Source organism: Apodemus sylvaticus, chromosome 10, assembly GCF_947179515.1.
Source record: "Apodemus sylvaticus chromosome 10, mApoSyl1.1, whole genome shotgun sequence".
NCBI lineage: Eukaryota > Metazoa > Chordata > Mammalia > Rodentia > Muridae > Apodemus > Apodemus sylvaticus.
In genome coordinates, this window is record NC_067481.1 from 55,386,245 (window position 1) to 55,410,987 (window position 24,743).

A 24,743-nucleotide genomic window follows, 5' to 3' on the forward strand; every position below is an offset into this window, starting at 1 on the left:
ACTGGTGTGTTAACATGAAGCTTTAGAAGTCAGTCCACGGAGTCCCCGGCCCACTTGTTTCTGCCACCGTACCTAGAACCGTGGTTTGCCAAGACCTCAGCCACGTTGCCCCTTTGCTTGTCAAGATAAGGTAATGGTAGAGACCATAGTTGTGAAGGAAAGAGTTCATTTACCCACTTACACTGAAGCCCTCGTGGGGACAGGGCTACCCCTCCTCTCCCCTCCCCCAAACTCCCAACTTCATGTCACAAAGTCTTGGGTTTTTGGTTTTTCATTTTGTATTATATATAAAAAAAATAACAGACACAATATCAAAAACACAAATGTCATTGGTAGAGGGTAGAGCTGAGAACACCTGGGTCCCACCTGAGGGGCAGCACCAGGGACTCCATGGTCCACCAACCTCCCCCACCCTGGAGCAGCTAGGGGTTCACGGACCTGGATCCCACACAGATCTCAGGCTCCCCTCCTCCCATCTTGGGGTGAGGTGGGAGAGTGAGCTGTCTCCCCAATAAATAAGTGCAGCCCCAAGCCTGCGACTGGGACTCAGGCTCAGCTGGGATTTGGAGAGACCACTTCAGCAGCCTGTCAGCAACCTTAACCAGACAAAGACCCAGCTGTCTCCTCAGCAGGATGGGGGCAGACAATCCTCCAAATCCGGCTGAAAACTTCCTCTGTGCTAAGAGGCTAGAGACAGCTCCTGAGTCTTGAGCTGGCAATGGGGGTCCTGCCCCGTGTTGGGACAAGCCGGGGCAGTTTCCTATTGGCTGGTCCAGCTGTATCTTGAACTCTAAGAACTCCAACATGGTAGAAAAGAAGCCTCTCATTAGGCTGCTGTAAGTGGTCCCAAAATGGAGTCTAGCTGGTGCCGTTTTCTTCTGTAGGTAAAGCTGGACTGGATGAGCTCCCACCTTGTTCTTCTTCCTCCATGGCAGAGTCCTGAGAGCTTGAACCCTTAGCCCCAATTTGGGTCTGGGCCTCCTTGCCACCATCACCCCCACCACCCCCACCAACGCCATCCCCATCCCCCTCACCCCCACCCTCTTCCATGGGCTCCAGCTCCAATCCATGCAGTTCTGAGAAGAGTGGGTCGTCGGAGTGGCCGGGATCTTGACCGCTGCTACCACAGTCCACACAGGCCTTGGAGGGAAAGGGGAAGCTGAGTTACACAGCATCCTCACAGGGAATCTGCTAGCCCAGCGTCCCAACCTTAACCTACTACTAACAAGATAGGAGAAGAAATCCTCTACTGAGGGGACTGGAGAGCCTAGCTCCAGATACCAATACCCACCATCCACATGGTGGCTCAACTGTCCTTGACTCCAGTTCCAGATGGCCTTCTTCAGACCTCAATAGACACCAGGCACACATGTGGTGCATATACATATATGCAGACTAAACATTCATACACATAAATATTTTTTTGTTTAAAGTGCTCTGCTGAGATCCTACTATGGGGTGGTATGAAGGTTCTGTAAAAACTCGTGAGGTGATGTGGTTTAGTATTATATAACCCAGCAGCAGGCTTATAGAATTAGCTTTCTTCAGAATTAATGATCCAAAGACACTGGTGTCAGACGTTAGTCCTCTATCCCTTGACCTTGAGCTCAGTGTCTTCCAGCCATGCCACTTCCGGGCTTCCCAGACTTCTCTCACCGTCACATCAAGGGCCCGAGGCAGCTGGCCCTTCCGGACCCAGGAGTGCACAGCACCCAGTTCCCGCCGCTGGTCCTCCGAGAACCGCGGCTGCTGCTTCTGCATGGCCCGGAGCCTCTCCCGGTCTTGCTTCAACACAGCAGCTGCATCCCTGTAGACGGAAGGAAGAGGCTAGGATCCGGAGCCGAGAGCCGTGGGCTGGCACTCAGCTCCATCCACACACAGTTCCGAGCCTGCTGTCTTCTGTGCCTTCTTTAAATACACTTTCCATACCAGGAAACCTACCCTCAACTTGTGGAGGACTGACAGGGACAAGGAATGAGGCCTTACGCCACTTCGGGATGAGATAACCTCCAGATAGGATTCAGCCCCAGAGGGCGGAACTTCAAGTTATCTGGGCAGGGCAGGTACGCTAGTCTCTACTCCTCTGTGAGGAAGAAGATGAAGAGGCCTCTACAACTCACCTGGACGGCACCTGGTATGTCATCATGACATGCTGGTCAGCATTGGCCATGAGCAGCCAGATGGGATCCTGGAGCACATACTTAATGACCTGGTCCCCAGGTTCCGTCCTGGCCTGAGCGGCCCCAGCCTCCGCCTCCGAAGAGTCGATGCTGCCGAAGTACTTGCTTGTATGGCTGCTCTGACTGCTGCCTGTGGACGGGTGCAGAAGGCCGATGGAGTCAGGCTGGCTAACACATTCACCCCGAGAGGCTTCACCAGGCCACCCTCTCAGACCATGTGCCAACCCATGGGCCTTAACAAGGTGGGCCAAACTGGGATGCGGATTCCCACCTCCCATGTCCGGGAAATACCAGACAGATCACTCACGAGCAATACTGGCTGAGGTGCTTCCCCCTTCATTGGATCCTGACCCAGAGCCAGAGCCCATGCCAGAGCCCAGGGAGCCTGAGGCCGCGGAGCCTGTGCCGGAGCGAGAGTCTTCTTGTAGCAGCAGCTCCAACAGGTCGCTGGAGCCTGAGAGTGCATCCTGATTGGACGACTCTGTGGCCTCCACCTAGAGGAGGGGGCATGGGAGGCGGACAGGAAGGCAGTAAGGATCCCCGCCATGGCTGACTTCCAACTGTTGAGAACCAAAGCCACCCAGCCCAACAGATCCTTGCTCCGTGACACAGGGCCAAGCTGAGAGGGGAGAGGTGACAGAAGTCAGGAACATAATGCTGGACCCTTCCCAAGTGGCAGATACACTCTGAATGTACACAGATGTAGAGTGTGATGTCCTCACCACCCCTCAGTCAGACAGAACTGTCCCTCCACAGAGGAGGCAGCTGATTTCTGCTTCATGCTGAAAGTACACTTGGATCTCCCACCCGGTCCAACTCCAGGAAACGGAGAACCAGCCCAGGCATAAGCAACCAGGCAAGAGAGGCAAAGGCTGGGGGCACCCAAAGCGGGGTGGAGAGGGGCGTTGCTCACCAGCCTGGCCTCTGGCTCAGCAGGCTCCTCATTGGGAGGCAGGGGCCCAGCACTGCTTCCGGGGCCTCCTGCAGCGGTGCCCCCCTCAGTGCGGGGGGACTCCTCAAGCTGCAGTAGATTGAGCTGGAGTGGGGAGCTGCATCTTGAGTTGAACAGTGGGGAGTCTGCCCGGTGTGGGGGGCTGGGAGGTGGTGGGGGCAGGGACGGAGACTGTGAGGGGGAAGCAGGGGTAGGTAGACCCTCAATGGGGGCCTGGGACACCCCGTACGGGTAACTAGGTGCGGTAGGGAATAAATAGTTAGGGAGCACCAAGGCCACCATAGGGGTCACTAAGGGAGAAGGAAAGGTAGCAGGGGACACAGATGTGGGGGCAGGGGGAAGCGGCTGGGGTCCCCCTCGAGGGGAGAACACTGGGAGTGGGTAGGGCTGGACCACTGCTGGGAATGGGGTAGTGGCTGGTGGGGGTGGCCAGGGTCCAGAAGAGGGCACGGGTGAAGGATGGGAGACAAAGCAGGGAGTTTCGGGCCGGGGGTTCTGGTGGTGGCGAGAACGCTTTGCTTTAGATCGGCAGTGGTGTCGGCGACCAGGGGGAATGGGGCCATGGTGGCAGCCTGTGGGGAAAGACCAGGGTTAACAAGGAGCCTGCCACCTCTACTGCCCTGAGAAGATAGGTAAAGGAAAGGGCAGGCCGAGAAAGCCGCTCAACCCGCATGTGACAGACAGAGGCGGGAGTGGGGAAAGGTTGGGGGAAGAATCACGGGAGCCAGGGGACAAGGGGGTTTATTGTGAAAGGAGCCAGAGGCGGGCAAGGTTACACAAGATGGTCACGGTGGGGGTGCCAACAGAGGCACACGGGCAGAGGAGCGGAGGCAGAGGGGTCCACGGGTCCACAGGCAGGTGACTTCGGGCCATCTGCATCTGCCAAAACCCCTCAGGCCATGGCGGCCTGGATACTTGTCCTGCCAGTTCAAACTGTGCTCTGTCTAACTCACAACGGACCGATGCAGTGGGCAGCACAGCCCGGGCCTCATTCCCATAGCTATCTGCAAAGGTCTCCTGCAGGTACCTAGAGGGACTGTTTTCCATCTGCCCTTGAAGTCCAGCCCCAGCAGAGATTGGCCCAGAGTCGGTGATGCTAAGTCCTATATGGGCACAATTTTTCCTTGCTCCCAGGCTAGGACTGGATAGCTTACCTGGAACCAGGCACTTCTGCTTGCTTCTCAGTGCCAGCCCCCACCCCCACCCCCAGGCTTCCCTCAGCCTGCAGCCTGGAGCCCGGGCCTAATAGAGAGATGCTATGTAGAAATCTAACTAAATGTGTTCCTGATGGTGAAGGCACCATCACCTGGGTCCCAGAGTGGCGACATCTTCCCTCATCACTTTACCACCCCCAGCAGCTGGATGCACAGAAGGCAGCTCAAGGAAGCCCCAGGTGGCTACCTCGCTCACCAGGGGCGGAGGGGGCCACAGAAGAGGAGTCCAGTCCACGAAGCCTGCCAAGATCTCTGAAGCGGCTGAGGAAGGCTTGCTCTTCCTTCTGTGTGTGCAGGGACAGCACGGCCTTGGTCAGACCCACCGGGCGATAAGCATCTGGGGCTGGGTCGGGGGCTACTGTGGGGCTGGGGGCCGGACTGGGGGCTGGGCCAGGGGCCAGGCCAGGCACGTCTTCCATCATGATGATGTCTGAGAAGGGGTGAGATGAAGGAAAGGTCACCATAGCTACGCACAGCCTCCCTTTCCTACAGCCCAACCACCAAGGCCCTGGGACCCCAGGTACTCAAGGCCGCTTCCTTGCCAAGAGGAAATCATGGACTCTTCTTTCCATGCAAAATTATCCCAGGAGGAAAGAGGATACTCAGTCTCCTCCCATGGCCAAGACCCTGCCCAAAATCCCTGGGGTAAAACCTCTTGTTTACAGGGAAGCCTTCCTACATCTTGCTTTTCACATATTTTTAAGATCTACCCAAAGACCCTGAAGAGTCTTTAGTCTTCCCTGCTTCAGACCATCTGTGGTCAGCATCTTAGGGCTGGGCCTCCTCCCCTTAACCCAACTCTTAGGTTTCAACAGTAAGAATACAGGAAGGAGAGTGGGGGAGGGGAAGCAGCAGAGGTTAGTGGGGTGGACAGGAGCAGCAGATACCCCAAGCTAGGAGGTAGCCTCCTTCTCTCCATTGGGGGAAGGGGAGAAAGGTAGGCAGGAAAGAGCTCTGGCTGAGGGATGAAGCGGGGCCCAGTCCCTGCCCCCCTCACTCCACGCCCATACCCGACTCCGGGGGCTTCTTGTCTCCCACATGGACGATGGTGGAGCTGAAGCTACACTGACTGGTGACGGACACCACGCTCTCTGCCTTATTGGCCAGGGCGAGCGGGCTCAGGGTGCCTCCCACCACTGGCTCCTTCCGAGGAGTTGCCCCCTCCCCAGACAGCACTGTAGACGATGGATCTGTGCGGAGAGATGGCGCTGGTTACCACCCCTATCCCTTGGAAGGCCAGGAGAGGGAATCCCAGGGAGGAGTGGGGAAGGGTTGGCTAGAGGGAGGAGGCTGGAGATCAGGAGGCAGGACAGGAGGGCAGGGCAGAGCAGGCGGAGCCCTAAGGCAGAGTGTAAAGGCTGGGACCAGGCATGCACTGGGCTTTACCTTTCTTAGCCCCCACAGGAACTGGACCCGCCCTCTGCTTGTCATCATCAGAAGCTGAGGAGGCGGTGCAGGAGGAAGAGGAGGCGCACTTGCGCTTGGTTGTACTGGGAATGGTGCAGCTCTCTAAATACCTGGGGATGGAGGGAGCCAGGGTTTAAGGGCAGGGCCTGGGGCAGACAGAGAAGGGCCTGGGGAGAAGGTGCCTGACCGGCCGGCAGGCCTTACCTGAGGATGCTGTCCAGGCAGTTGATCTGCTGGTAGGAACAGCCAGAGGCATCTTTCCTCTCTGGCTCCTCAGGGGCCAATGCTAATGAGGCTTGGTCAGGAGCAGGGGCCACCTCCAGTTCAGGGTTTGGGGACTGGCAGGGAAGGACTTTGGCTTTGAATGTACCTGTAGCTGGGGAAAAAGAAAAGAGTAAATGGGTTGGGGATGGAGGCCAGGGGAGCCTCCTCACCCCTGGCCTATGGAAGTACCCACTCACCAAGGAGGCGGGGCCGGGGCGGAGGCTTGGCCCTGGACTCGATGAAGAGCTGTTGTCCCTGGTGCTTTACCAGATGCACGTCCTTACAAATCTGCTGGAACGTCACCTGTGGGACAGCAGAGCACTGGGCAGCATTGGCGTGGCCAGAGCCCGGAGCCCAAGTATCAGTTAAGGAGACCAGGGAGCCTGGGTAGGGTAGCCAGTGATAACTGGCAACAGGATGGACAACAGGAAAGGTGCTGTGGAAGACGGTTACTCACTGGAGCAGGAGGCCCAGGCCCCTCAGCATCACCCCCACTGCTATCACTGGAGGAGCCAGGGCTGTGTAGAGGACCTGGGGACATCAGAGGGCCAACTCCACAGAGCCCCGTGGGGCTGGAGCTATGCACGGGCTACAGCAAGGAGAAGGGTGGGTGGGTTAGTTCCCATCTCCTCTTCCTGACGGGCCACTGCGTCCTACAGCCCTCCTCAGCCTCACCTGCAGCAGCAGTCGGTGGATCTGCTCTGAGAGCTCCTGGATATCAGAGTCCAGGGCAGGAGCTGGGCTTGGGGCCGGGGGAGTGAAGACGTCCTCATTCAAGGGTGCCCTGTGGGGTTGTAAAGGCCAACTCAGTCCTTTCCCTAAGCCTGTCCCGTTCGCACTGTCCCGTCCCCGACGCCAGCTGGAGGCCCGCTTCCTTACGTGCGCACTTTATGGCGGCCCAGCACGAAAGCCACCTTGCGGCTCCAGGGATGCACAAAGCCGGCCCAGCTGGTGTCCATGGTGACATACTCCCCATTCCGAGCACAAAAGCGAATAGGGGAGTGGTCAAAGGGCTGGCCTGCCAGCTGCAGAACTGTGGGCGCAGGAAAGAAAGTGGGTGTCAGTGGATGGGAGAGCTGAGTAAAGCAAAGAAACAGATATCTAAGAGACCAAGGCGTCCAGAGACAGCGTCACAACAACAGTTAAGAAGGAAGCCCTGGGCCCAGGCAGGGAGGGAGAGCGGGACAAGGAGAACTCACCCTTCTTATGAATGGCCAGCATGAGGGGTCGGTCCTCAGGATGTAGAAAGAGGAGTACCGGAGCCCCCAGAAGATCCTGGGGAAGGTAACCCAGCAGTGGGGCAGCCCTGCAATGGGGGAAGTGTCAGACCTGGGCCTTGGCCCTGGCTACCTACCCTCAGCCAAGTCGTTATCTCACCTTTCATCTACATCCTGGAAGAGGCAGCTTGGTGTGTGTCGTGTGGTGAATATCCTCTTGTCAGGAGGGATCCGGGGAGCTGCAGCCGAGAACATGCAGGTTTCATCCATGAGGCCCAGCTCCCCGGCCCTCCTCTCTGCCTAGAGTCTGGCTGCCAGGCCTTCTTCCTCCCAGCTCAGACCTGGCTCTGTGGCCCACGGGTCTGAGTCACCTGGTGACTCACACCAGAGCTGACACTGGCAATCGCTTTCTCACTCGCCCCGGCTCAGGGACCTCATCCAGCCCGACCTCCAAGCAGGCTCTGACCCCACTGCCTTGTAATTTTCTAGCCCTAAGGACTCAGCTAGTGCCTCCCAAACTCTCACCTTGACCTTCGCCCCATCCTAGAGGAAACCCTTCCTCCCGTCATCCCCCAGACCCGGCCCTAGCCTATCCACCTTCATAACCAGAGTGGATGCGCTCTGCAATGAGTAGGCAGCACGGCTGTGCAGGGGCCCCATCTGAGACCCGAATCTTGGTCACGTATGGGGTTAGGCGGAATGGCTGGTACCGAGGCCCCGGATCCCGGTCGGGACCTCCTCTGGCAAGGGAGAGATGAATATTAGAGGTTTCCAGGGGAAAGCTGCCCCACCCCCGTCGCAGACCATATTACAGAGATAACAGGGACCAGTAGGAGAGAGTGGCCTGCTCCTACTCCCGCTCCTTACCTGATCCGGCAGAAGACGGACTTTTCCTGGGTGAAGTCCTTGAGGCCTGAACCTAGAATCGAAGGGAATGGAAGTGAACAGAGCACCACCTCTGTCCTGGGCCGAGGAGAGCCCACCACACGAAAGCTTTCAGTCCTCTCCACAGAATACGGGTACCATACCTGCAGAGGTGCCAGCGCCCCAGGTGGGCAGTCGAGATGGTGCAGTAGAGCCATAGAAGACACCCACATCCTGGGGAGCTAGGAGCTCTGAGAAGCGGGCACCCCGAAACACATCCCGTTTGCAACGCAGCAGGACACCTGCCTGCTCCGAAATATAGACAATCCGGCCTGTCAGGAAGGACACAGCCACAGAGAAAGTATCCTAGAATGAGACCAAGATGGAGAGAAGAAAGACTTAGGAGTGATAGGCATGGGAATGAGGGGTGTCAGAACCGAAGCCCCGCGCTGTGGCTGACCTGGTTCCGAAGCGTGTACTCGGATGTGATGTGCTCCAGCTCCTCCAGGGTGTAAGTAGACATATCCATGGCACACGGCTCGCCCTCCTCCAGGCTCCACTGCTGGTAATAATCCTGGTTGGCTGCAGGGGAAGGGAAACCAAGCCACATCAGTAAAGAGAAAGGCTCCATAGTAGTCCACGCCCTGGCCAGACCCTGCCAGGACGCGCCACTTACCCTGCACCTGCTTGACACAGGCCAGAGCATACTGGAGTGTGGCCAGGGTCCCAGAGCGGCCTTTGCCCCGACGCTCTGGCGGCAGTCTGAGTTTGAGCTCCCGAAGTGCGGTCATGAGTTCTTTCTGGGTCCTGGCTCGTGCTGACTGTTCACTGCTGCAAGACCCACAGGAGCGGAGGGGAAAGGCATCAGCTCCAAAGTCCGGCCCCAAGCCCCAGGCATCTCCCTCAGCCCTCACCCCACGCACCTGCAGCCACTGGTAGATGGGTTGTCCTGCTCTGAGCTCGCACTCAGGAGGCTATAGGCAACAGAGCTGCTGGGTGGGGATGGGCTCTGTGAATTTGTACTAGAAAAGAAGTAACAGGCTAAGGTGAGGGCCACGTGGACATCACATCGTGCCATTATTATACACATGCACGTGCACACACACACTCACACCCCCACACCCCCACACACCTCTTGCTGCTCTCGGTGGTCTCCAGCAGAGCTGAGTCCTTGCCATTGCCAGAAGAGGAGCTGTGAGAGCTCCGCTGAGACGCACCCCTGGACTCGTGTCCATTGGACTCATTGCCACTTGAGCCATTGCTGTTTGCGTCAGTGTCGTCAGCCAGGCTGGGGCCTGGACAAGGCCGGTGCTGCGGGGCCCCAGGGGATGGGACTCCTCCAGCACAAAAAGGTTCTCCGGGCCTGGGGTCTCCTCCCCCATCAGCCCCTTCTAGGGGACCACTCATATCTGGGCCATGCAGTGGAGGACAACACAGGGACGGTGAAGAGGCCACTATAGGTGCACAACAGGCCTTCTGAGGCCTGGATAAGGGAGGTGGGACGCCTGTTTCTGAGGGCTGACTAATTTAATCACGGCACCTAGAAAAAGAAATCAAGAAGGAATGTTTAGCAAAAGCTGAGCTATGAACCCCACAGCATCTGCCAGCTACACCCAGTCCATCCTCTGCCTGCCCCTCACTGTTGTGACTCAAGCCTGGGGCTTGCAATAGAAATACGTTCTGTTTCCTATTCCCCCTAAGGATACCACAGGTAGGAAGGCAGCTCTCTTAGGCCAGCTCTTACACCCTTGCCAGTGTGGAGTGGGTAAGCCTAACAATCGACTAGAACAGTAGCTGTGGGTCAACGCCTGCAGGTTTCCTACGACCAAATCTCATCAGGTCCCCACTTGGTCTGGGACTCTGAGGCCTCTGAGCAGGGGGTGAGCTGATCGCCTCCTATATTTAGGCTTCCGGGCTAATTTTATCCGGGGGCGGTGCCACCCCCACTGCACATGCGCGCCGATGTGCGCGGCCCCACCACGCGCTTCCGCCACAGCCGCGGTCGCCAGGGAAACCGACGTCAGCCGCTGAGCTCAGCGGTTGCTGGAGGGACCACAGGAGGGCAGGAGCGACCCCTCCCCCCAACCCCTATCGTCGTGGAAGTGGGAAACCGACCCAGTCCCATACTGGCCAACACACCCCCATACTGGCTAACAAGGTTCGGGGCAGCGCAGGGGAGAACCGTAACAAATTCACAGGGCCCAGACAGCCTAGGAGCCATGTGAAAAATGACAAACTAGAGGGACACCAGGAGCAAGTCCAAGCTTCCCGCAGAGAAATACCCCGCCTCTGTTCTTCGTGGAAACGCCCCCATCCTCGCTCTTGCCTAGAACACTATTCTGACCTAGACACTGCTCTCCTTTCTCAGGCCCCTGCCCACTCCCAAACACCAGGACTGGGGTTACCACTTGCCACAGGCAAGAACCCAGGCATCTTCCTTCGTCCCTTCCTCTTCTAGTTAACCCTACCACACCAATGTCTTGGATCGGGGACACACACAACCAGCATATAGTCTTTCCTCTACTCCCTAACCACACCCCCATCCCCAAGTATTTTCTGAGCGCCAGGAGAAAAGGGAAGGCAGACTGTGGCCAACAGCAAGAACTAGCTCTGGGAACAGGATGTCCCAGCCTGAAGCGGCTGACATCACGACCGGCAGGAGGCCAGGAATTGGAGGGAGGAAAACAGGGAGCGCAAAAGCCTCAAGAGGGGGTCTTTGGGCCAGAGCAAACCCATGGACTCCCGAGTAATGGATAAAGGGGGTCGTGTTGCTAAAGGTCTCTTAGGTTCAGGATGGCTGCCCTGGAAGAGCAGAGCAGGTTAGGTGAACGAATAACAAACGCAGACAACCCGTGAAGGGTTGAGGTTGATCGCCTAGGGCCCCTGGGGCGGGGAACTGGTGGACAGGGGCAGGAAAGGCGGATTGCTGTTTTGCTCTGAGAGCCATCATTACGTTGGAAGTAGTGGCGGCCAAGCTCCGGGACAAAGCCTAGCCCTAGGATTGCAGCAGGGTTCCCTACCTGGCCGTTCGAGCGCCCTCCAGCCGCCTGCCGTTTCGCCCGCGACCGAGAAGCTCCGCGAGGCTGGGAGGCGGGTTGCATAATGCCAGGCCCTGCCCCTCATTGGCCTTCTGCCCGAAGACGCAGGCCCCGCCCCCGGCTGGCTAAGGATCCCTCCCTGGCATCTGATTGGCTAGTGGCCCCCGCTGAGGTCAGGGCTGTGTCACACACATCCTTGCACGTGGACTTGGGTGCTGATGCTGGGCTGAAGGGCCTCAGACACCGCTCAGTCAGCCAATGCGCTCAGGATGTCTCACACAGTCAATGAAAGGGAAGGGAGGGAGGGAAGCTCCCCCCTTTTCAGGGAGCATGCCTGGGCCTCAGCGGGTGCTCAAGAGAAACCTACTTCCTAAACCGACCAGCTTTGCAGAACAAGACACCTGTCCTGCTGCCAGTTGAATGGAATGTCTGCTACCCAAGGGAAGTGGGAGAGAGAAAAACGGAGACTGACATTCCCTGGCCCGACCCCAGCCTTGTCATAAGAATCCGCCCCTTTCCTCTGACCCTTCAGATCCTGAGAGAAGGGCAACTGAGGGTCCACGTGTCGTTAGGGGGTGAGTGGGTGATGGAAGGATACGGACAACGGAAAGGGCAGCGAGAGCCAATGGCTACAGTGGAAGGAAACAAAAGCAGGTGCCTCGACAGCCAATCAGAGAAAAGGTCTCCAGGCAGCCTACTTGGTGACTAGTGCTACCTCTGCAGAGGATGCAGCCGCCCACGTTTAGGGCTGCCCCAAAAGTGGGGGCCAGGAAGCCAGGACTACAAAGGGGGCAGCAGAGAGGGCAGTCACGGCCCTCGGCAGAAAAAGGAGGGGTAGCGAGGGCTTGTCATCCCTGCCACTTAGAAAAGAAAGCCAAGGTTCCCGGTCCCCGCAGCAAGCTCGCTCGCCTGTCTCATTTACCGTCCTTAGCGTATATAAGGTGAGTATATAAATGTCAGCGTCAGGACTTGCCACACAGACGATCCTCGGTAAACAGGATGGCTTTGTTTCTATTAAGGATAGGTAGGGGAAAGGGAGCCTCAGGAGGAGAGGAGGCAACAAATTACATTTAAAAAAAGAAAGAAAGAAAGAAAAGTAGAGCACTGATTAATAAAAGGATAGGGCCTTGATTTGGGGGGCGGGGACAACACGCCAGTCGGGTCCTGGAGAGCTGCAGTGACACAGCCCCCTTCTCTAGCCCTGTGCCGAGTAGTTCTCAGGCTTCCCTGGAAACGTAGGCAAGTGAAGAGGCCACCACGCAGCTGCTGACATAATCAGCTCCAAGTGCACGCCCCTTACTGTCACGTGGCTAAAGCTTTCCTTAACAATGGTGTTTCCCTAGGAGGAGGCGGGAGAGGCAGGGTTCTACAGAAAAGCTGGGACACAGAAGTGTTATAAAATAACCCAGAAAAACAGACGCCGGAAAACACAGAAAACAAAAGACCCAGGAGTCTGAATTCTCAGCTTCCTCTTCCTGAAAATGCAGCTGCTCTCCTGCCCCTCTACTGTGTTGTGACCCTCTGCTCTCTTTTTATTTTTTTCAGACCCCTTGCTCTTTCCACAGCTCTCAAGGATTTAGGTGTGATTCCTCTGACCCAAACAGCCATTGCTCGCCCACTGCTGTATCTGTCATTTACACAGAGAAAAGGTTTCAGCACTCCAGACAGCCCCCACCTGATCCCAAGGCCCGGGTTGTCGGGCCTCACAGTCCCCCACAGTAACCAGGCTCTGCTGCCGTCAATGGAGAAGAGGGGGCGGGAAAGAGAGGTGACGTCAAAGCGGAGGCAGGAGGCGGGGCGAGGCAGCCGGGGAATGTGGGACAGGGAGGCTGGAGAGGCAGCGGTTTGGGAGGCGGCCAGCCCCAGAGGGCGGCGGCCAGCGCACTAGGGAACATCGTGTTCTCTTGGCCGAAGGCCCAGGACATGCACTCAGCCTTGGCGCCTCCCCCAACCCAACGACAGCGGTCCTGTACAAAAGCCAAGGATTCCTGGAGAGACGGTTAGGAGGAAGGGGTCCCCCTCCCCCGCCCCCATGCCCGATTCTGCTTTTGCCCTCCCCTCGGCTGGTTCTTAAAGCTCCTGGCATTGGCTTGTCCCCTTCACCAAACTGTACACAATCGCTGGCCAGGTACCAAAGAGCTAGGGCGGGTAAATTGGAGGCCCAGGTTCTGAGAGAGAGCGTACCTTTGCTCCTTCCCAGGGCCCCCTTCTTCAGAGGCAGAATTTCTAGTTATTATTACAGCACAGAATAGGTGGGAGGGGGCAGGGAGAATGGATTTAAGATGAGGCAGTCAAACTGGGACACAGCAAGTAGCCTCTGCCTGGGGCACAGATCTTGGGAGAGGAATACTGGGAAGGAATGATGGAATTTGGGCTGGTGCCCGAAGACAAAAAAAAAATCAGGAAGAGGGAAAAGAGGAGTCATCAAAACTTGCAGAAAAACAGAAGATGAGGATTGCTCGTAGCCACAGCATGCACATAAATCCCTAACTCTATCGCTATTGTTTTGTTACCTTATAGTTTGTGGTTGTAAATGACCCAAGCACTGTGCTAAAAACTTTACACACATTGTTCTTATGTAAGCCCCCAAACAACTGAAGGTAAGTATCACCCTGATTTCATGAGGAAAATCATGAGGAAAAACTAAGACTTAGTAGGTAGTTACTAAACTTGTCTTAAATGTCTGCTTCATAAACATGTTCTCAGCTTCCTAATAATGGAGCCCAAGGTTCAGGCCCTAATGATGGCTTGTCCCACAGGCTTGGTACCCTTAGGCTTGTTACCAGTCCTCCACACTACATGCCAGCACCGTCAAACCAGCTCTGCGGGGGAAGTATTCCTGTTTCGAAGCTTGGTGCTTAGAACACAGGCTGTATCCGATTCCTTCTCCTCCCCTCTTAGCCTGATCTCAAGCCGCTGTTTGTGCTCTATGCACACCATCAGGGTTCCTTTCTATGCTCAAAACTCCTGAGATCATCTGAGAAGCCTCCAGGCTCGGTGCTTTCCTAGGAATCTCACTTCCTTCCTCTCCTCCCTCACCCCATACCCGATGGTCGAAACACCAGAGCAGTCTTTTGATAACTCCTTGCCTCTAGCAGCTTAAGAGTGGACAAAACGGTGTACAGAAACCCTCTACCCTATCTTCCCTTTCAAAATCCAAAAAATTATTAGCCCATTCCGATTTCCAAGCATGTCCCTGGGGCCACGATATTAACCCTTTTCTCTTGAAAAAGAAACCTGTAGTTGTGTGAGACTGCCTTTCGGTCAAATCCACACACCAGCCTTTCTCAGATCACCATGCTACGTTCCCGCCCGCCCTACCAGGGCCTTTTCCCAGCCTCGAGATCTCTAGCTCTTCCAAGTGTTTAGGGAGCCTACCCAAACCATAACCAGCTTTCAGGGGTCGACTCGCAGGCCCTTCGGCTCCCTCGGATGGCTAAGGGCTTCTGAGCACCCTGCGTTCGGCATTAGTGTCCGGGGACCCTAGAGTGGTGAGAGAGCTGGTGCTGGTAATTTATTCATGTCCCCTAGAGCTGAGTTTGCGGTCCCTTTCTCTACAACCATTAGGCATTTGTTCTGCAGCTAACACGCCTTTGCATGGTCCCACACACACACACCACGCCACCGACACCCCTTTTGGCCGAGCGCACCTCCCAGAAAAAAGTTCGACAGCCCCGGAGTGAGGGGCTACTCACAGTTTCGAGAGCACGTAGAATCCAAATTTCTTCTCTACTGGGGCTCCTCCGCAGGCTCCTCCAGGCCCGCCCACCGCCCGGTCTGTCACGCCTCCCTAGCTTATTGGCTCAGAGGCGCCAACCCATGCCCCGCTCCGCGTGCGGCCGGCAAGCCCTTGCAAAGCAACCATTGGCATTTCAGACCGCAGTCATTGCCCCATTGGACAGTATGACAACCGGTAGTGATAGAGCCACGTGAGGGAGGGGGCGCCCAAGCGCGTTGATTGGACATCTGACCGGAAGCCACACCCCCTCCCACTCACAGCGTTTTTATTGGCTGTAGAGACAGCCCCCGCCCTGCCTAAATCGGTGACGCAAATGCCAGCCCTGCCCTAAAAACTTTCTTATAGGCTGAGAGGTCCCAGAGCTGTAGGGAACACGTGCAGGCCGGCTCACGCGGCCACTTGTTTACCCAGAAGCTGGGGATTTTCCTTGACGACACCTACCCAAGACTGCGGAGTCTGCGCAGGCGTGCTGAGCGACTTGTACGCAGGCGTAGATTTGACAGGCTATGGCGTAGTGGGCATACTTTGTAAAGACTCTGGCATTACAAGAGGCTGCTGGTGCCCGAGCTTTGTGTCTCTAGTGATCCCCAAAGCTTACAAATCTGAACACTAGACTGAAGATATCATTAGAGTGCATGACAATGACGTGAAATTACAGTCACCTATTTATTTTCAATGGGCCTGGCCGGCCAGCTGCTTCTTGCAGACTCCCAAGAAGGCCAGCTCACTACCCATAACCTCACAAAGAGACTAAGATCCAGAGGTTACATAATCTGTCGGAATTAAATTATGTATATTGATAAAAGAGCTAAAATCTGAACCCAGGTCTCTGATACCATAAAGGTAGCTTGGTATCATAGGGCCTATGGAAACATTAAACCTAGAAGATATTCCAAGAATTAAGTGCAAAAAGCCTTATTTAAACTCTCCATAAAAGTAGAAGTTAGGATAGACTATAAGACACCTCAGCACTTTAGAAACTCTTAAATAATCTCCAATGGAAAGGCATAAAAATAGCACACATGCCGGGCAATGGTGGTGCACACCTGTAATCCCAGCACTCTGGGAGGCAGAGGCAGGCAGATTTCTGAGTTCGAGGCCAGCCTGGTCTACAGAGTGAGTTCCAGGACAGCCAGAGCTATACAGAGAAACCCTGTCTTAAAAAACCAAATCCAAAAAAAACCAACCAAAAAATAGCACACACACTTTTTGGGAGGGCGGGGTGGGGTGTTCAGACAGGTTTCTGTGTTGCTTTGGCTGTCCTGGAACTCACTCTGTAGACCTAGCTGCCCTTAAACCGGGAGATTGCCAATCCACCTGCCTCTGCCTCCCTAGTGCCTGACACTGAAAACCTATTTTTAAAAGTACTTTACTGGTTTTTTGTTTTGTTTTGTTTTTAAAGACAGGATTCCTTTGTGTAATATAGCCCTGGCTGTCCTGGACTTTTTGTAGACCAGGCTAGCCTTGAACTCACAGAGATCCATATGCCACTACCTCCCAAGTACTGGGCTTGAAAGTGTACATGTCGCCCCCCACCCCCACCCTCTAATAGTCCTTATTTCTTGGCTAGATATGATGATACACACCTTTAATCCCAGCACTTGACAGGCAGTCAAGTGTGTATCGAGGCCTGATCTACACCATGAGTTCCAGGACAGCCAGTGCTACATAATGAGATTCTGTCTCAAAAAAGCAAAAACACTTTTTCTTTAATTCATTTGTTTAAGACAGGGTCTCATTATGTAGACCAGGCTAGCCTCACAGTCAAGAGATCAGCCTGCCTCTGTCTCCTTTATGCTTGGATTAAAGGCCTGCACCACACCTGGTCCTCTAGTGGTTCTCAGCCGGTCCTCCCACCCCGATCTCTCTATTCAACCGCCCTGGAGAGGCAAGGACCACCATGACCCAGCAAGCACACTCACTGTCTGTGTCTTGTCGTCCCTATGCTCTGAACACAGAGGGCAACCAGAAAGGCGCCCGTTTCCTGTACAGCTACATCTCAGTAATGTTGCTGAAGTACATGGGGGTAGTGGTGCTTACAGTTCAAAAGAGTTCGGGAGTAAAGTCACACAACACAGTGCAAAAGTAGTGTGCCATCTGTAGCTGGCTTTATGTCACAGCCGACTTTGCCTCCCTCACCAAGCTGATCCGTGCTTTTTTTCTTCTTTCAAGACAGGGTTTCTCTGTGTAGCCCTGGCTGTCCTGGAACTCATTCTGTATACCAGGCTGGCCTCGAACTCAGAAATCCACCTGCCTCTGCCTCCCAAGTGCTGGGATTCAAGGCGTGCACCACCACTGCCTGGCCATCAGATCCTTTCAAGTATTCATTAGCCCAACTGGATGTCTGGCAATGAGATGGACAGGGGAAGAAACGCCCCACAGAAGTGGTCCAGTTCGGGGCTATGAGAGCCTAAGGAATAGCTAGAAGTGAAATTTAAGAGATAGAGGAATTTTGTGGGAGCAGCACACTCTAGGCCAGGAGTGGGAAGCTGGTGATCCCAGGCTGCAGAGGTCACCTGGCTTACACATCAGGTACTTTGTTTAGTGATACTTCCGATTCTCATCTGCTGATGCACCGTGTGGCTACTTCGGGTATTACACTTTGCCAGGGCCCAAGGTCAAGGCCTCCTGCAACAGGCCGGTCAGCTCTTCCCAAAGAATCTTTCAACCACCCCATTCCTGAAAATCCAATACTTTTATTACTGATTAAAAAAAAGATATTGGACACCACCTGGTTACTCATTACACGTTTATTGTACATTTTCACAATCTGGATGCGCCACAGAATTGGGGGCATAGGGCGGGGGAAGAAGGAAGGCAGGGGACACTGGGATAATATTGGGGGTCTAAAACACAAGCACCCCAACCCCCAGCATCTCTCCTACCCTTTCACACCACAGTTTAGATCTCCTTGGTTCCCCTCCACACAGAAAACCTGGTGTGTGTGTGGGAAGAGTTTGGGGAACACCGGAACACCCCCCCAGAGGCAGGTCAAGGGGCTGTACCCTCAGACCCCTAAAACTGTGCCATTTTTAAAGATTAGATCCTTCCTCTATCGTTGTACCCAACAAGGAAATAGCTTGCTCTCTCTCTCTCTCTCTTTCTCTCTCTCTCTCTCTCTCTCTGGGCTCAACAGCCCTGGAGAGGATGAGGAACCCCATCCTCCAGCAAGTCCCATATACATATTGGCAGTGACTAGTACCCCCACCCTGAATACAGGGGGGCAGTCAGAGGAGCTGGGCAGTGATGGGGGGGTAATACCACCCCCAGATTGGGGAGGAAAGTTTTCAGTCCAACCTCTAGCAAGGATGAGGCCAGAGACTTCAGGCAGGAATTAGGGGGATTCTGTTTTGTCCCACTCCTCCCCAAGGCAGTGATGACCCCCGCACACTGGAGCCACCCCTCCTCAAAGAACCAGATTGTGATCAGCCCCCAGTTCTCCTGGTGGGAGGAGGCAGCCGATCAGGCAGATGGGAGTGAGGGAGACCCCCTGGGAATGTCAGTTGAGTGCTCCACATGAAAACTGGGGAGCAGGAATGTAGGGGGAGACCCCGAGTGGCAGAATTATTGGTCCATCATAACACACTGAACTCCACGACACTTACACACCAGCTGGGGGAGGGAGAGGAGGGTACAAGAGGTGTGGAAAATGGGGTAAGGGAGGCAAACTAGACTAGAGGGGCTGGGAAGAGGCAACCTTGGGGTCCAGAGCAACCTGGTTCCCCAAAAGCCCAGACTCCCCACCACTTGCAGATAATGTCGTGCAAATAAAAGTGTGATAAGAGGACCAATGGAAAGTGACTCTTCCGAAAAGAAAGAAAGAAAAAACACAGAAGAGTGAAGAGTGATGGAACAGGAAGGAAACAGAAATACAAAACAAAACAGACGGTGTATGCAAATGATATGCTAATCAACATGTTGGAAGCTCCCAGAAAACCTTGGGATTCTTAGGACCAAGTAGAACCAGTCTCAGAGCCTCCCAAGGGATACAAAGATACAACCTAGGGAAGCCTGGACAGGTAGGGTGCTTTGTTTGTCTCTGTGGGGTTTGCTTTTTGTTTTGGGAGGGTCTGGAATTGTACAGGAAAGATAAGGAAAGGATCAGTTAAATCCAAGGGAGGGAGGAGAGGGGCTATTGCATAGCAGATGCAGGTGGAGGGGCTTGGGGCTGATGAGGAAAGAGGAAAGGGGACAGGGAGAGAGAGAGAGGTGATGGGAACCTCAGGAAGGGGTGTTAAGGACAACCGGAAAAAATCTTCTAGTAATAAAACTACAAACAGACCAAATATATATAATATTATATATGTATAAATAACAGCTGGCTATTTACAGGGGGCACACACACGGACACACACACACATACACACACACATACGGATCCAAGGGAGGGGGGGCTGAAAGATATGGCTGAGAGGTGGAGGAACGGCTGGGGATGGGGGAGAGGCCCTTCTTAGGCAGGGCAGACTCCTCAGGGATTTAAGTGCTGAAGTAAACTGTGGAGAGAGGGCAGGAGGAGGACGAGGGAGAGGGAGAAAGAGAAAGAAAGCAGCGTGTCAGGCCTGCCCTGTCCCAAGCCTCCCACTCTCCCACTGGCTGACATCCCTTCCCTCTCAGCCTCAGTTTCTTCAAAGGGACTTGACAAGTGGGTGTTGAGATCCCTTAAACTCTACGATTGGACAAAGCGGCATAAAACCGTTAATGCACTGGGCATGTGACGATAGCTTTCAAATATATGAACTAAGTGGTATCCTGGTGGTTGGTGTTGAAGACTCTCAACCGTTCCTGTTCCTACTCCAGTTTTAGGGTCCCCAGACTGAGCTTTGAGGCTCAAATGGTTCCTAGAAGAGCACCAGGGACCCACCCAGTATTCCTACTCCCCAAATCTTAACCCAAATCACCCATAACCAGGGAAGGGAAGGCAATTCAACACTCGAGTTTTGGGGCTCTAAATGAGTCAGAACTGCCAATAGCAGTAAACGCAGAGTAAAAACTAGGTTAATGACCTTCAAAGCCCAGGCTCCACAGAGAAACCCTCTACCTCTCCAGGGAAAGGGCCCCGGCCTCCAGCCCCACTCACCGATGATGATGATGAGGATGATGGCGCAGATCACTCCCAAGATGATCATCATCTAGGAGTGAGAGGGAAGCGACTGAGCCGGTGACACCCCACTCGCCCACTGGCTCCCCCTTCCCCCCCCACTGGCCCCCACCTATCCGTCCCCTCCCCTTTACCTTGAGGTTTTTCCACCAGTATTTGCGCTTGAGCTTGGCTGCACTTGTTTCAAACTGGGAGGCCCCCGCCTGGAGGGCATCTGCACGGTCATCCAGTTCTGATAGCTTCTGGTCCCGCTCCAGGACCTTGTCCACATTCACCCTCATGATGTCCACCACCTGGGGGAGGGGTCCACGAGGCAGGGGGTGTGCCGAGGCATGCCTCAAAGGGGGCGCTTCTTGAACATTTGCCCATTGTGGTACACATGGAACATGCAACCCCGATGTTTCCAGGCTAACATGCCAAGGACATACACAGAACATGCCTAGCACACCTGGGGACATGCAAGGAGCACATATCAGGGGCATGCTGCTGCTGTAGGGCTCAGATGTCTCAGCAACACCCTCTATCTATAGGGCCTGGCTCAGCCTATCACCACAGCACACCTGCCTCAGCTGGCACACCCCAGGCTAGCACAACTGATTCATCCTGCAGCCCTTCCAAGTGCATGCCGACAGGGAGACAGAGAGGGGATAAGGCAGGTCTCTGACCCAAACCTACAAGCATAAACTGTCATTACCTTCAACCCATGATGGGCTCTCACACCTTTTTACCAGCCCCATCATCTTGAATCTTACACACACACACACACACACACACACTCACCTCATCCACCTGGGCCTGGGTCTGCTGCAGTCTCCTGTTACTAGTAAGATTTGGAGGAGGTGCAGGGGGGCCACCCTCACCAGCCGGGGCGGCAGGCGGGACGGTGGCAGCGGTAGCCGACCTAAGGAAGAGAAACGGATTAAGACTGAGGCCCTACGGCCGGGGCTCCACCCATCCACCTGTCCATCCACAGCCCCTCCAGTCTCCTCTTGCGCGAGAAGGCCCCCCGATGGGAGATGGTCACTCTAAGGTCCCAAAGCGGTTGAGCTGCGTGACCTTGAGAGACCCTTCTCATGCCTCAATTTCCCCTCCTGTTAAATGAGGGCGACCTCGTAGAGGCTGCCCGGGGTCGACCCGAAATGACTGACGGCCATGGTGACAGGGGCGGGGCGGAGGGTGGACGCTGGGTCCGCTCCCTCCGGCGGGCGGCCATCGCCCGTGCCAGACCGCATGGGACCCGGTTCCGGGCATCCGCCCGCAGTCACGGGCACCAGCCTGGCCCGCGGCACGAGACACACGGGCGGGACCCCCGTGTTTGCCGGCCCACTCCTTGGGGTGGCGGCCCGCAAGGTGCAGACCATCGCGGGTGGCGAGCGGCAGGCGGCTGACTTACATGGCGGGGGTAGCGGGCAGAGGACTTGGCAGAGGCAGTGACGGCGGCGGCGGCAGCTCGCGCTGGCTCCGACTGGCGCTGGCTACCCGGGACTGGAAGATGGCGGCTGCACGTCACCCGCATCCGGGCACTGCGGCGTGGGCGGGGCGCGGCAGGCGACACGTCGGTAGCGGACCGCGGGGGCGGGGCGCTGCGGGGCCGGGGGTCGTCTAGTTGGGTCTGTCGGCCTTAGGCTGTGGGCCCGGCTCGCCAGCCCACCGCCGCCCGCAAGTCACCTGCCTCTTTTGGCACCCACAACTGAGATCCATACATCATCTCCCCCCAGATTACATCCTCCCTCATCTTTGAAGAGGATACACCGATCCTTGTGCCATAGCCCAATGTCTCATCCCACAACCTGGTCCCAACACCTGGCGTATAGGTTGAGGGTGGAAAATGAGAAGCGACCAAGGCAGGTGTGTCAGAGCAATACTGCTAACTGGAATCCTGACGCTGGAGTGGAGGGGAATTGTGAGGACTAATCTCACCATCACCCTGCAAGTGAATGTCTCAAGGGATGTCTGAGGCTTCTGATTTTTCTAGCTGTGTATGGGCAAAGGAATAACACACACACACACACACACACACACAGAGTGCTGTGAAAACTGCCCCTCCTTACAGATGAAGTTCTGACCAGGTGTACTTGGCAGTTAAAGCTCGACCAAGCCCCACAAAGATCAGACAAGCTAAAGACTCCAGGAAGGGTCAAAGGGGAAGTGGGAGCAGCGGAGCCCCGTCGGGATCCAGCCTGCCCCCACCTCCCCTTTGACTCCTGCTTGTGGAACCTGAAGTGCTTAGGCTATAGGTGCAACTTTACACGTGGATTAGTTCCACACTCATGACCTTGACAAAACCAACTGCCTCTCCCCGGACCCTAAATACTAATATTTGTCAAATGGCTTGATCTAGATAACACAATAGGATGTTATCTTAGGCCTGGTCTGTTCCTGACTGCTCCATTTTAAGTACACTAAGCAGCCACAGCAGCCACAAACTCCCATCCTGCATCTAGGGAGAGAAAGGACCAGGGAGCGGCTGTCTCTTTAGCAAGCCTCCAGGGTGAAGGAGGCATTTTAGGGGAGGACTCGTAGCTCTGAGGTGGGAGTACTCATTACATCCCCGAGAGAGCCTTCTTCTCAGAGACAGGCAGGGTCTGTCTTTCCTCCTCCCACTCCGGGCTTCCCAGGGCCTCCTGTGCTGCAGTGCCCAACCCCCTCCCAGCAGAAGCCCCAGGACAAGTTCTGTCATCTGAGGTGTTAGTTCCCAGCTGTCTGGGGGAGGTGAAAGAGCAGGGGAGGACGTGCCGAGTGCAGAATCGCTCTGGGCTGCCTCCAGCTACCAGGAGCAGCCATTAGCCTGGTCTTTGTGAGAATGGGGCTCCTGAAAAAGAACAGCTTTGGTGGTGGTGGACGGGGCTGTCCAGATCAGGGGGAGGCTCTTGTTTTCTGTCCCTGAGCCTACTTCTAGTCAGAGAACAAAGATGCCAAATTCCATTGTTTCATGTTCAAATGCTTTAGTGTCTGGATAGGAAACATTATTGGGTGTGTGTGTGGAGGGAGAAACAGTAAGCAGACACCACACACACACACACACACAGCCCAACACCCTACCCACCCCTGCAGGTAAGATCGCAGACCCTGGTTTAGGGATAATACCTATGTTGTCTTGCCAAATGCAGAGGATATGGGAGAGACAGAGTCCCAGACAAATTTGGAGAGGCTAGGCCTTGGCACATTGCTGGGAAAGTTGTTCTTCCCAGTGGATTCTGGGAACAGCAACGGCAGAGTGAAAATGAAGGCACGTGTGAAGGGTGGGAAGGACCCAGCAGGATTCATCTTAGAGAGAGGACTGTCACTGCACAGTGCAGCACAGCACAGCACAGCCTACCCCGGCAGGCAGCGGCGGTGTTAAGAAATTCTAAGTTTAGATTAGTGCTGGAGGAGGGACGAGGCTGCAGTGGGATGACCGAGTTCACCTGGAAGTGTGTAAGAGAATGTTTTATGCAAACAGGAAGAACAGAGACTCAGAACAGACTTGTGCCGAAGCAAACACAGTATTCCCACACTGCGATGCTTTCCACGGTTGCAGGGAATTGGTGACTGGCTCTCTGGGCCCAGTTCCTGAAGCTCTTTTTAGGCTTAGTGATGCCTGTTCCTAATCCCTGCGCTAGGAAGATGGAGGCAGGAGAATCTACAGTTTAAGACCAGTCTGCTAAAGGAGACACTGTCTCAAAACAAGCCAGAGACTGGAGCATGGACACTAATGGGTCAGCATTAAGAACATCACTGCTCTTTCAGAAATCCCTGGTCCATTTGCAGCACCCACATGGCAGCTTGAAGCCACCTGTAGCTCCAATCCTGGGGGATCTCACCCACTCAGGGCCCTCGGGACTCCAAGGGTACTGGATTCTCCTGTGCACGGGCACATATGTACACAAAAGTCATATATACATAAGAACAGATAATTAACAAGACAGAGTTAATAACCAAAACCCCCGCAAAGAACGCAAAAATACGCAGGAGGGTGGGCCGGGGGAGGCTGCTTCCAAGACGCTCCTTCAGGGTTCTGACGTCGGCATACAGGGGTCACACTTGGGGGAAAGCTTACTTACTCTGCTTTTCTCTGTACAGGACTCCTGCTTTAGAAGTTGGGGTGGGGTGGGGGGCTGGCTCATTCCCACGCTGACTCATGAGCTCATTCTATCCTCGTGAGTCAAACCCCACAAGAGCAGTCATTAACTTCCGGGGCCTTAGTTGCCCTCAACACAGTTCTCATCAACTTTCAGCTTGTTTCCAGTGTCCGGCTGTGGCGTGCTGTGCCCTTGTGTTGGTAGCATGGGACATACTGATGTATTTGGGCTAAGCTTAAAGCGGGGCTTTGATGGGTCTGTTTTGATTTTCGTTTGTTTTGCCTGTTAACTTTTTTTATTTTTGTTCTTTTGATTGTTTTTGTTTTTTCACATTTAGGAAGGTTTGCTTTTTGTGCTTATGTTTGCAATGTTGAGGATAGAAATCAGGACCTTGTGTGTGTGTTTTAAGCAAAGCTCTACTGTAGCCTGCAATTCCCCAGACTTAATAGCATTTCTTTGCTGATTCCTTTTGTAGTGAAGGATAACACACGCACAGAAAAGTCACATCTTGGGGCCGGAGTGGTGGTGCCTGCTACCCTTTCAGAGGTGTTCCATTTCGTTCTGTTCCCAGCCACCACATCAGTTCCACCACAGCCGCCTAGAACTCCAGCTCCAGGAGATCTGAAGCCCTCTCCTTGCACATGCATATGCAGATAAATAAATAATAAAAATCATGTCTTGTTTGTTTAAAATTTTTCATTTATTATTA

General features: G+C 54.8%; 2 protein-coding genes across 7 annotated transcripts; both read right to left on the reverse strand.

Annotated features, from left to right (window-relative positions):
- Window positions 1-255: 255 nt before the first annotated feature.
- Per1 (period circadian regulator 1) lies at window positions 256-14,993 on the reverse strand. 6 transcript variants are annotated; one of them, XM_052195009.1, is made up of 23 exons: window positions 14,832-14,992; window positions 9,231-9,638; window positions 9,022-9,120; window positions 8,775-8,929; window positions 8,559-8,680; window positions 8,263-8,464; window positions 8,102-8,153; window positions 7,832-7,974; window positions 7,395-7,473; window positions 7,217-7,323; window positions 6,897-7,050; window positions 6,693-6,801; window positions 6,475-6,606; window positions 6,215-6,320; window positions 5,958-6,129; window positions 5,733-5,863; window positions 5,357-5,536; window positions 4,543-4,776; window positions 3,094-3,704; window positions 2,488-2,674; window positions 2,121-2,310; window positions 1,657-1,807; window positions 256-1,140 (listed from the first exon to the last, which is right to left on the reverse strand). In XM_052195009.1, exons 2-23 carry the CDS (start codon window positions 9,503-9,505, stop codon window positions 859-861), a joined length of 3,873 nt encoding a protein of 1,290 aa, XP_052050969.1. In that variant the 5' UTR covers window positions 9,506-9,638; window positions 14,832-14,992; the 3' UTR covers window positions 256-858. The 6 variants fall into 6 exon arrangements, with proteins under 6 accessions (XP_052050969.1, XP_052050965.1, XP_052050967.1 ...); XM_052195005.1 differs by having other exon boundaries at window positions 4,534-4,776; XM_052195007.1 differs by having other exon boundaries at window positions 4,534-4,776; window positions 14,787-14,846.
- A 2,617-nt stretch (window positions 14,994-17,610) lies between these two features.
- Vamp2 (vesicle associated membrane protein 2) lies at window positions 17,611-21,486 on the reverse strand. Its single transcript, XM_052196284.1, has 5 exons — window positions 21,367-21,486; window positions 20,754-20,874; window positions 20,108-20,266; window positions 19,953-20,004; window positions 17,611-19,368 (listed from the first exon to the last, which is right to left on the reverse strand). Coding segments are annotated over exons 1-5 (351 nt in total). The 5' UTR covers window positions 21,369-21,486; the 3' UTR covers window positions 17,611-19,351.
- Window positions 21,487-24,743: the final 3,257 nt, after the last annotated feature.